This window comes from Podarcis gaigeae, assembly GCF_964106915.1.
Source record: "Podarcis gaigeae genome assembly, chromosome: 3".
In the NCBI taxonomy this organism is placed as follows: Eukaryota; Metazoa; Chordata; class Lepidosauria; order Squamata; family Lacertidae; genus Podarcis; species Podarcis gaigeae.
In genome coordinates this window covers 79,354,698-79,367,278 of record NC_139680.1, presented here as the reverse complement: position 1 = coordinate 79,367,278, position 12,581 = coordinate 79,354,698, and the positions used below count along the sequence as shown (strand labels likewise).

Here is a 12,581-nt window from a genome sequence, read left to right as displayed (position 1 = left end):
TTAGAAATTTCCCCATAGGAATCAATGGAAATGATCCACTCGCTATGTGAATGCTCACCTAACAATTTCCTGAGAACGCATTGTGTTCGGATAGCAAGACCTGTGTGTATTATTTCTCACAGCAAATGTTAAAAATCACAGGTCACGTATCTCCCTGGACAAAAAGAAAAAAATCAAGATTCATGATTTGAATCACTCTGTTTTTAAAGTAAGGCCTAAACCTCTGATTTTCATAATAATAAAAATGAGAAGCATCAACAAATCTAAGTACTATTCTTTATTTCTCTGGTTTGCTTCCACAATTGGAGTAATTCTAGGTGCTGTAATGTAAGGGCACAGGCAAATGGTAGGTGCTCTCCCTGCCAGGAGACCTGCAATTGCAAAATGTGCTTTTGACAGGTTATGCTCAGTGTTTGGTATTGTGACCTATGATGCAATACAAAAGACTGGCTGTTGCTGCCTAAACTTCAATGGACTTAATCCTCCCAAATGCTGACAAATTACTGCTCCAGGCCATTTAAAATCACATTTCTAATGCAATAATCCTATTTGCATTACACTGACTTGGGATGAAATTATTAGGTGACTGAGATTTTTGCACTACAAAATTAAGTCCCGCATACAGTCCGGCTGTGCTTTTTCATATATTAAAAGTCTGAACAGAAATGAAATTCCATTATTCTGCTACTTGCTAAGCTTTCAGGAAGGGTTCATTACTGTCCTGTCTCTGCTAGAAATGTCTCCCTAAAGTAGGCACGAGCTAACAGGAACCCATTTCCCATTATATCAGCTGCAGGGATTCTTTCATTATTAATATTATTAGTCTTCGGCCACCAAACATCTCTGAAGTGGAAAGGCTAAATCAAGAGCATGTGGGCAGAAATGATAGAAAGGTGCAGAAAGTGGATTAAGCACAGGTTCTAACAGAAAGGGAAATATAATAAAGCCATGCCCATATATCCTCCAATATCCACCCATGGGACTCTGTGGGGAGAGCTCATAGCTCGGTGGTAGCAGGTTCTATGTGTTCTGTGCCCCAGGACATGAAGAGATACATCAGGTAAATGGAGAAATTATGAATTATGCCTTAGCTTTTCACTGAGGACACATTTATTCACTTAACAAATGACAATATATTTGACATTTTAAAAGATTTTTTCATATACCGTGGTACCTCAGGTTAAGTACTTAACCTGAAACTGTTCTTAACCTGAAGCACCGCTTTAGCTAATGGTGCCTTCTGCTGCCGCCGCGCTGTTCTCATCCTGAAGCAAAGTTCTTAACCTGAGGTACTATCGGAGTCTGTAACCTGAATTATCTGTAACCCGAGGTACCACTGTATGTTTAATAGTGTATGTTCCCTTCTTCTAAAGCAAGCACTGAAATTGTTAAATTAAGGTTTGTGCTTCTGTAATTTAAAAGCTAAGCTTTGTCAACATAACCAAAACCGAAGTCCCTCAGCTTTCCTCCTGTTGACATATTTTGAGTGAATGTTTCTTGTTAAAGTTAACGTTCCACACTTGTGTGATAGCTATGAGGTAGTCAAAGGTACCCTTGTTCTAGGTTAAGCATTCATTTTGCTGCGGCAAATGCAATGTATGGCTGCAGATGGTTCCATACATAAAAATCTGTCAGGTCACGCAATGACAACAGCAAACTATTACGGGATGTATCTGACTAAATCATACTCCGAATAGAACCCGGACTAATTTAAATCCATTTTTTTTCAGCGAGTCTACTTTGACTATGACTTAAGTCAGCTACAACCCAATAGGGTTTTTTATATATACATTCAAACATTTCAAAGTACATGATTCAATTTTTAAAAGGTTCCCATTCAATCAGTATCAATAACCTACTATTTCTGTGAAAACCTATAATGCATTGTTATATTAAGAGTTGCCATGCCTTAACTAGCCAAGGTTTATGCATTTTAAAGAAGGAATAAGTGCAAAAATGTAAAATATATATTGCTGACTGATTATAAAGCTCTTTTGCTGACAACGGTTATGAGAGCTAATGAAATTTCCAGGATGTTATCAGCAGGAGTCCCTCCCCCCCCCCCCAAAAAAAAACCTTGCAAGTCAGCTGGATTCATAAATGATAAATGGGCAAGAATTAGAACACACGTTTGATTATTCTTCCTATAGGCTACACTTACAGTTGTGTACTACCAGCAACTTCTGCCATAGAGGTTTACAGTAAAAATATCAATTGAGAGAGCGGGGCTGAACAGGGAAGACTGTGTGCTGTGTATTTTAAATGTGAGCCTGAGTCAAGAGGGGTTGTGTGTGCACACATGCATAAGACTGTGTTTGTGTACTAGGTATGTGTGATTGTGTGAATGGTGTGTGTGAGAATAGGGTGTAAGTTGGCGCTACCTACTTTGGTATCTGGCCCCGCTTGCTGCTGGTATGAGCACTTTTCCCTTAGGGAATATGGTCCCTTGAGGAGAAAATGGTTCCTCATCCTTGGTTTACACAAATCAGGCTGATCTTATCAATTTGGAATTCAGTAGTAAGGCATAATGGGTGGTGCTGTGGTCTAAATCACAGAGCCTAGGGCTTGCTGATCAGAAGGTCGGCGGTTCAAATCCCTGCGACTGGGTGACCTCCCGTTGTTTGGTCCCAGCTCCTGCCCATCTAGCACTTTGAAAGCACGTCAAGTGCAAGTAGATAAATAGGTACCACTCCGGCGGGGAGGTAAACAGTATTTCTGTGCACTGCTCTGGTTTGCCAGAAGCGGCTTAGTCATGCTGACTACATGACCCGGAAGTTGTCTGCGGACAAACACCAGCTCCCTCAGCCTATAGATTGAGATGAGTACCGCAACCCCAGAGTCATCTGTGACTGGACCTAATGGTCAGGGGTACCTTTACCTTTTAGTAAGACATAAGATTCAGTTGCTGCATTTTAAAAAAAGGTATACAGCTATATTCTGTATACCTGTTGTGCACACACACACCCAAAACCAACCCTCCTCTCTGAATTTCTGCTACTGAAGCACCAGTCCAGCCATTTTCTTGGTCCGGAAAAAGGAGAGCTTATATGGGATCCTGTGGGCATCCCTAACAGAGAGGCATCCCCATTTTGCAGAAAATATGGAGTTGGGTGGGCACTGACAGCAACATTAGTCAGTGCCTAAGTCAGGCATAGGCAAACTTGGCCCTACAGATGTTTTGGGACTACAACTTCCATCATCCCTGACCACTAGTCCTGTTAGCTAGGGATGATGGGAGTTGTAGTCCCAGAACATCTGGAGGGCCGAGTTTGCCTATGCCTGGCCTAAGTTCAGCACAAAAGGAGAGCAACAAAAAAAAAGGCGCAGTTCCTCCTGAACCAAAACTGGAGACCCATTGCTATAGGCTCTGGAATATGTTTATTAATTTTGGAGGAGGGATGGTGTACAATATTGGCTGGGGGGGTTCCTTTGGTGAGAAACCAAGGTCTTCAATATTCGAGTCATTTCAAGACCTATGGCACTATGAGGCACTGCTGTTGGACTGTTCTTTTGACTGTACATGTAAAAAGTGCCTTTCACGGTCATATTTTTGCTTCCCTCTTGCCCTGCAGCAGCTAGTTCCAGCTCATATAATAAGTCCTGATGTTTTTATCAATGACAGATTCCTCACAAACACCACTTCATGGAGTCAAGAAGAGGGCAGACCATATTGGCTAGGGGTCCTGGAAGACCTGCTCCCCTGCCTTGCAAGCTTTTTCCCACCTGGCCTGGGAGGGTGGGGGCTGCTGAATACAATCTTGGGCTGGGAGGTTTGTTGCTGTTGCTGCTAGAAGGTTCTGTGTCTCTATTTTCCATCTTATGATTTATCTGGAAATTGTTCTATTTGGTTGTGTACTTTTTGATGCTTTTGGTTTGTGGCAACTTTTGTTGCGTTTGGAGATGTGTAGTTTTTACTATGTTGTAAGCAGCCTTACGCTGTACAGTGGTACCTCAGGTTAAGTACTTAATTCGTTCTGGAGGTTCGTTCTTAACCTGAAACTGTTCTTAACCTGAAGCACCACTTTAGCTAATGGGGCCTCCTGCTGCCGCCGCTGCACAATTTCTGTTCTCATCCTGAAGCAAAGTTCTTAACCTGAGGTAATATTTCTGGGCTAGCAGAGTCTGTAACCTGAAGCGTATGTAACCCGAAGTACCACTGCAGCTTTGGAAAGGTGGTATACAAATAAAATGATTGATTACCACCACAATGCAGTTCAGAAGCCTGCCTGTCACATAACTTAGCAGTTAGGAAAATCCAGCACCATTTGTGTGAGAACGCAGGCGGGTCTAGCCAAATTACCTGCAAGCAGCTTTAACAATGTATTGCATATTGCCTTGGGCAACGTATTTTCCATTTCCTTTGTTTTCAGCAATGCCCAACAAATATAATGTCAAGAAGTTCCAAAACGAAGGAATACTTCAGGCATTTTTAATATTCAGCTGGAGATTGTACAATGAAGAACTTCAAAGGCCTCTATTGCAATATTTTTTCTGATGATTCCTTCTAGGTGTCCATGTTATTCACCAGCTTCTGTACATCAGGCCGGTTCCGCTATATCATATTATTTCCACATAATGTGTTCAATATCTTCAGACACTAGGGAGGATTCCCACCAGCAGCTGCTACCAATAGGGAAGCGACCTGCTTCAACTCAGCCACTGCTAATAACGTAACAAAAGCCTGCTGGATCAGGCCAATGGCCCATCTTGTCCATCATCCTGTTCTCACAGTGGCCAACCAGATACCTGTGGGGAAATTAGCAAACAGGACCTGAGCGCACAGGCACTCTCCTCCTCTGTGGTTTCCAGCAAGCAATACTGCCTTCTCTAATGGAGGCAGAGCATATATATCATGGCTAGTAGCCACTGTCCTCTCTCCTCCATGAATTTGTCCAGTCCTTTTTTAAAGCCATCCCAGTCGTTAGCCATCACTGCTTCCTGTGGGAACAAGTTCTATAGTTTAACTGCTGCATGAAGTACATTTGTTTATCTGTCCCGAATCTTCCACCATTCACCTTAACTCTTGCAGTCCACTTGCAACACTCAATGAGAAATGTCACCAGTTCTGGGACAGAATTTTAAAAAGGTTACCAATGATTGTAAAACCACAAACTTACTACAGCTATCAAAAGAACGTGATTTGTGGAACCATTTATTTATGATTCAGACTTTTAATTTAATTTTTGCACACTTGGAATAACTGCTTTAGCAGCGAGCAATTCATATAATCACATATGCTATGCAAACGGAGGATTCAACTCAGTCAGTCCTTTAGGACCATCCATATTTTAATTCAAAGAGCACCATAAATAAATAGTGATAAATGCAATTCAGCAAACTGGTGCTAGAGACCCTTCAACAGCAATCAGTGTTTTCACTTGATACCTCTTGATCCAAACCACAGAAGAAGAAAACCAACCCCTGTTTGAAGTAGAAGAGTAAATATTACCATTTGATAACACTTGGGCCTGACAGTGCAAATTGAATGGCATTGTGTCACATTCATGCAACCCACTGGCTCTCCAACATCCACAGGGTTACCATGGAAGAGAGAGACGCTTACAATTCTTTTAACACTTCGTCAGCTCAAAAGCCTCTGACAGAGCTTTCGGGACTGTTAACTTTTTTATGCAATATATGTGGTAATCTTTCCACGCGGCTTTCAAAGAGTGGCTCAACTATGGTAGGATTTTGCCAGATTTCACCTCAAAACATCTTGATATCCAATCCAAATAAAGAACTCAGCGTTAAAAAGGTGACATAAATCATGCAAAGTCATTCTGACGATATGGCCAAGCTGCAGAAACTGTTTTCCACTCCACATTAAGCCGCATGAAATGGAAGTCCATAGGGTATCTGAAGAAGTGTGCATGCACACGAAAGCTCATACCAAGAACTGACTTAGTTGGTCTTTAAGGTGCTACTGGAAGGAATTTTTTTTTGTTTTCCACTCTGTTTAATTTCTAAGAAGAGAGGAGCCAGGACTCATTCCCCACTTAAAATCATGACCTCGGATCTGGAATGTATGCCTCACAGCCACTGAAGAGGAGGCCTGGCAGTGGCTATTCAGTGGAGAGAGGAAGGTCCTCTTTATATACTGAATGGCACTTTCTGCCTTAGGCCACATTCGTACCACATATTTAAAGCACTATTAGTGCTCGTAACTTTTCCCCAAAGAATCCTGGAACTGTAGTTTGTTAAGAGTGCAGTAAAGCCAAGGTTTGGCTTTAAATGTAATCTACACCCAGACTCATGGTTAAGCTTTCTCCAGACCAACCACAAGTTGTAACCAAAGTTTGTTCTGGGTTACAGCTCATGGAGAGTCTGGAGAGATTTTAACCAAGAGACCAGGTTTGGATGACACATGATGCATAATTAAAAACAGGGCTTTATTTCACCCAGGTTAAAAACCCAGTTTGACACAAACACACACCCATGTGCACAGGCTGGGAGCCTCAATGGAGCCCCTCTAGATGCTTCACCCAGGGCAAAAAAAAACAGCTAGCCCCAACTCTCCTCCCCCATAGCTACAGTACTGGCAAAAAGCAGCACACGTGCTCATGCTAAGCCATGGTTTAGCTTAAGAGTGCAAGCCAGGTCAGTGAAGTATTCACTATAGCTCAGCAACCTTTAATGCCAAGGAATTTCCATGGTCATAACCATTCAGGGAGGAGAACCACAGATGTGGCAATGTGGAAGCACTGTAGGAAATAAATTAGATCAGAAACGTAACTTGTGAACAAACCCAAGTGTGTCATGGAAGCTGTCACTCCTAGATGACATCATCATTTGTGGCACTTCTTCAGATAAAGACTATGTAGTGTAGAGTTACATCCTTCAAGCAAGTTATAAATGCAGATTTGTTCACAACAGTGTTGCCCTCAACATAAGATATTACAGGTTACACCATAAACCATGGATGTGCCTTGACCCTTTGGTTAGTTTCACACTTTTTGTACACTTCCATTCCTCTTCCACATCCCAGATCACCAATCATACTTTTTGCAGAAGTTCCTGCCACTATATTGCAGAGCTGACAATGGAAGGCAAGGCTTTCTTCTGGCACATTTTCGTTCCTACAAACATGAAATAGCATGTGAGCAACTTTGATCATCCAGTGGCACTTTAATGTGCATGCTTCTCAGTAGAACTACGGAGACCTGCCAGCGGTCTGCTGTGTGATTGCAATGGAAATAGTGGGGAGAGATGATGTCATATACCCATGGACACAGGAGAAGCAAAATGATGGAGGAGGCGCACTAAAAGGAAGGAGCTATGGAGCCAATCCTTGTTTTAGATGAGGGAGGGGATGGGAGTACCAAGTAAATGTAGGGTAATTTAAGAGGCAAAAACTCAAGAAAATGCCAGACTGAGCAAATTCTGCTATGAGTAGTGAGCACAGTAGCCTTTTCAACTGCCAGATGCAGGTAGTAAAATGAAACCAGAGGACACCTCACAGATGTGTAAAATACACAAAATGAGAGAATAAGGCATTTTAATTCAACTGCATGAACATGGAGTGTGTGCACAGAATACATTATATCCTTTCAATGCATGATTTTATCCAGCAATTTCAAAACCTCAAAAATGGTATCAAATTAAATGGCTTTTTGACACTTATTTCACATTTAATTTATGAAGTGTTCCACACTCTCTATTGTTCTTACGCAATTATACCATGAAGACAAGAAGATTGGAATTCCCATCTGTGATCTAATAGGTGGCAAACTAAGGCTCAGTTCTCATGCAGATGGTAAACCTGTGTTTAGACTCTACCACTATGACTGGAGGGGTGAGCTTACAGAAATGGCTATTCCTTCAAACAATAGAACGTTCATACAATAAAACACTGTACTACATTTAGAAAACTAGCCTGTCAGGCAGAAGGCTATGTAAGAACCCTTCTTTCATTTGGATTGGAAGAATTCTTTTTTTAACTAGAAGAGCTTTCAATAATGGGAGGAGCTCCCACTGCCAATCTCAATGGAAATGTCTATGTTTATTCCCCTTAGCTCACCCATGGTGAATGTCCACACCACAAACCAAAGAACCCAAAACATTTGTTTGAAATGGCAATTTTAGGTGCAACTCTTGGTGTTTCATTTGCATCTCAGAATGCATTGCAGAGTCTGGGACCAGTGTTCCTCATGACGCAGGGCCATCCCAAAACATTTTGCTGCCTGAGCAAAGGGAAGGTATAGTGCCCTCCACATTCCACAGACAAATGCCAAACTGACAGGTACCCGAATCTTGCCTGTACACAGGCAATAAGGGCATTATCCTCCACTGCCCTTGAGGGCAGCAGGCTAAGAGAGTGCAGAGCACATCATGTGGCACACACAGCTCTCTGCCTACTACTCCTCGCCCCTCAGCAGCTGTCATCTAAGAGTACTGTCTCACATTGCCTAATGGTAGGGTTAGGGTTAGGGTTAGGGTTAGGGTTAGTGCTGATGTGGTGGCTTTAGTGTGCAGCAGCTGTGGCTGGAAGGCAATAGCAGCCAGTACTGGTGGGACAGAACTGTGGGAATGCCCTCCAATCTAGCCATGGCTACTAGCCACAATGGCTTTGTTCAATCTCCACTGTCAGAAGCTGTGGGCCTCCAAATACCATTCGCTGAGAATCACAGGTGGACAGAGTGCTGTTGTATTCACATACTGCCTGCAGGCTTCCCACAGGCATCTAGTTGGCCATTGTGATGCTGGACTACACAGATCATCTGATTCCACAGACGCTCCTGATATTCTCATGTTATTCCTCCAACAAGGTACCTGAATGATGCTGGGCAAGATGGCAGCAAAGTCAGGGATGCAGAGATGCACTTGTGGCACCAATCCAGTGCTTCTGCTGGTGAGTCTGCAGAGCCTTGATCTGTCCAGGTAAGCTGCCATGACACTGGCACCACCACAGCAGCTACAGGCTGGGAGTCAGCATAAACACAGCTGCCATATACAGAGGAGATTATGAGAATCTGAGTTGACCACTGCAAGCTCAGACCAGTTCTTTATCCACCATCACTGATGTTACTATCCATGTTTGTTCAGCCCCACTGAGTTCTATGGGACTTATCCCCCAAGTCAGGCTGCAATCCGAGGCAAGCTAACCTAATTCATGGAGGATAAGCCTATCAATGACTGGTAGCCATGATGGCTATGTGTTGCCTCCATGAACAGAGGCAGCAACGCTTCTGAACACCAGCTGCTGGAAACCTCAGGAGGAGAGTGTTGTGCTTGAGGGTTTCCCACAGGCATGTATCTGATTGGCCCCTGGAGAACAGAATGCTGGACTAGATGGGCCATTGGCTATTCTTATGTAACCTGGGAGTAGGCACCAGGGTTTCCTCCAAGGAAACTGCGCACACCTAGAAGATTGTAGCCTGAGGCTCTCCTCTCAACACTGAGGACAGAAAGAGCAACCTTGCATGCCTATGCTTTAGATCAATTTATTTTTTCATTGCCAGATCTCCTTGGAGAAGGCCACCCATTTCCCTCCAGAGGATTGCCCATCACATCACAAGATGTGCACCCATGAGAGATGGCCAGGGTTTACCCTTACATGCGGCTTGACACATTTTTGTGCAATCACAACAACAAAATGTGAAATACGCTTTTTTGCAGCTGCGCATATGAGATTTAATAAAGAGCTGGGTATTTTCTTTAAAAGGAAATGGACAAGAAGAGAAAGGAAACAGAAGTTTGAACCAAACACTGGTTCCTTTCAAACCTTGGGAACCATATTCATGGTATATTGCAGGACTAATTATTTGACTAGTCAGAGGCATTTATTGACTCAGACCGAACTCTCCTTAAGCCGCGTATGTAGGCATGCCGTCATTACAAACCAGTACAACACAAACAGAAGATTACACCGTTGGTGCTTCCTCTCACTTTGTGCTGAGCGTGTCAAAAACGTCTTTTGTCTGGAGATGGGGGGGGGGGGCTCAGCTACAGAGCTGCGCTGGATGCGGGAAGGGAGTCTCACTACCCAGCCACAGGTTAAAGGAGATGCCTCTTTCTCCCAAATAATGGGGGTGGAGTTTGATCCCCTGATTCTTTTCAAGACCCCCCCCCCTCCCTGTTTTCCTTGCTCCCTCACTTTCCTTTCCCCGAATGTCCTGTCTCCTTGCTCTGAGATTCCTTCCTTCCTTTGTTAATGCACGCTTTCTCCACTCGTGTTCGCGGGCCTGTGTGTGGGAGATTCTACCGACTCGCTCAATGGCTCACCTTGCTGCCGAAGGGCCCCGGCAGGAGCAGCTTGAGCGCTTGCCTCTTCAGCTCCACCAAGCGGGCGTTGCAGTTCTCGCACCAGACGCCGCGGTCGGAGCCCGGGGAGGAGCCCCCTCCGCTGCCGGAGCCCGGAGACCCCGTGCCGAAGCCCGGCGAGCCCCCCAGCGACCCGGGAGAGCTGTTGCCGATCCCCGGGGAAGCGGGGCCCGGCGACCCGGTGAAGGAGCCCGGCGACGACGTGCCCGATCCCGGGGAAGGGGTGCCGGACGAGCCCAGGATGGAGCCGGCTCCTTCCGGGGCTGGGCGGCTGCCGGCCCGGGATTCCTCGTAAGCTTTCCGGTACCAGCTTTCGGGCGAGAAGGGAGCCGCGGGTTTGGTCGGGGAGCAGGGGTCGTTCACCTGAGTGGAGAAGGAGGGACGGGGGAGGGAAGCAGATCAGTGGGGGGCGTGGAAGGAGGGCAGCGAAGTTGCATTGATAGGAACCAAGTGGCTCGTGGAGATGTTAGATATTAACACCCCAAGTCAGCTAAAACACCCCTCCATGCATAGGAGCCAACCCCTAGGGGCCGAGGTCCCTTCGCCCTCCCCCTCCATAAAATATCTGATCCCCCAAGTTGATGTGCATTGCCATTCAAACGATGTGCATGCCCCACATCGTGTGATCAATTATGCAGGGCGGGGCTCACCTGCCCCCCCTATTTTATTCAAGTTGGCACCTTTGACCTCCAGGCACACCCGCCCCCTCTGATCTCCAAGAAGCTGGGTTTGTTTTTTTTAAAAAGTCACCACCTGAGATCGATTTTCCCTACAGAATTGGTGGGTGGGTGCGCGCACGTTTTTCCAATCCAAGCCCCCTCCAAGGAGCGCTCTCTCTCTCCCCCTCCCTGGCGATCCCCACCGCGCGCCCCTCTCGTACATGAGCAAAAGCCCCTCGGAAGTCAGGTTACTGTATTCTATATACAGCGGAGGAGAGGAGAGATCCGCGAAGCACGTTTCGCCCCGCAGAGCCGCCGTCTAGGCGGAACCCCAGGCTGCAAAAGTTAAAGGAGTGCAGAGTCCATGGGCTACTGCTGCTGCTGCTGCCCAAGTGCTCGGCGTCTGCAGCCGCGGAGGGGAGGAAGCGAGAGAGGCGCCCGGTCTCTCTTTCGCGTCCCAGGGGCGGAACTGGTTAAGGCACCCCCGGCTGCCCCTTTGGCTTGGGGCACCGTGCCGCTTCTTCAGAAGGCGACCGGCTTGATCGGGGGGCGGGGATCCGTGTCCGCTCGCAGCCCTTTTGTGTGGAAGCCCAGCGCTGTCGATTTTTATTATTATTATTATTATTGCAAGCATCCCTCCTTCCCCTTTACTTAAGGGCAACTTACCCCATATTTCCTGTTTCGGGTGCTGACCGCGATCCTCTCCTTATTCCCAGCCACGGAATTCATGGTGAGGGTGATGATCTCGGCGCCCGCGGCAGGATTTCCTGCAAATTTGTATCCAAGGGGGGATTTTTTTCCCCCAATCCGGCAAGGTTCACGCACCAGCTGGAAGCAGCTCCGCACTTCAAGTCGGTTTCCCCCTCCCTCTGCCTTTCCAAGGAAAATACCACCAATAAAAATAAATCCCCGATCCCAGAAAAGAAAACAAAAACGCTGCCGGAGCCCCAAGAGAGGGTGAGATTGTATCTTTCCGGCCCCCCGTCAGATCATGTTTGCCCTCATTGTCTTCTCTCTCTCGTTTATTCCCACTCTGTGCGTTTGTGTGTGTGCAGAAATCCAAGGGATCGGCGTTCCCCAGTCTAAGCAGACAGCGCCAGTTTCCCTGCACAACTCAAAAGGAACAATCGCATCCAAGGTAGATTTTTAGCCAAAGGAGAGAGAGGGAGAGGAGCGGAGGACTGGCTGGGTGTTGCTGGAGAGGCAGCGTTTTCTCCCCGTTGCTACTTGGGGGTGGTGTGTGGCAACTTGTTTCCTTCGCCAAGGTTCGCCACGGAGTTAAAAGAAATCCTCCAAAAACCTCAGGATCCTGGCTCGGGGAGGAGCCTCCGCGAGGCTTGCAGCCAATATCTTTCTCCCCATTTTGCCCAAGCAGTTTCTTGCAAAGAGGGAAAGCTCAGCGCTGCTGGAGCTGCCGCTGCCGCTGCCGCTGCTGCAGAAGCGACACTGCCAACAGCCACCTCTGAAAGCTGCAAAAACGCTGCCGGGGCTTAACTACAGGCGGCCGGCTGTTGACTGACTGTGGAGGGTCCATTTTCGTTGCAGTATTTCTTGACTGACATTTGTGATTTTTTTTTCTCTCTCTCTCAAATCCCTCCCTCCTAAGAGAAAGGGGAGGAATGGGCTTGCCTGCACCATAGTAGCTGGTTGCTCATGGTTGGC

General features: G+C 46.1%; 1 protein-coding gene across 2 annotated transcripts in view; it reads right to left on the bottom strand.

The window, feature by feature from the left end:
* The window catches only part of KIF26B (kinesin family member 26B), a 278,191-nt gene extending 266,214 nt beyond the window's left edge, over positions 1-11,977 (bottom strand). For both annotated transcript variants that reach the window (XM_083731982.1, XM_083731983.1), the window contains exons 1-2: positions 11,586-11,977; positions 10,222-10,623 (exon numbers count right to left, since the gene is read on the bottom strand). In XM_083731982.1, the coding sequence (XP_083588108.1) occupies positions 10,222-10,623; positions 11,586-11,648 (465 nt within the window). In that variant the 5' untranslated portion in view covers positions 11,649-11,977. The remainder of the gene's footprint in view (positions 1-10,221; positions 10,624-11,585) is intronic.
* Positions 11,978-12,581: the final 604 nt, after the last annotated feature.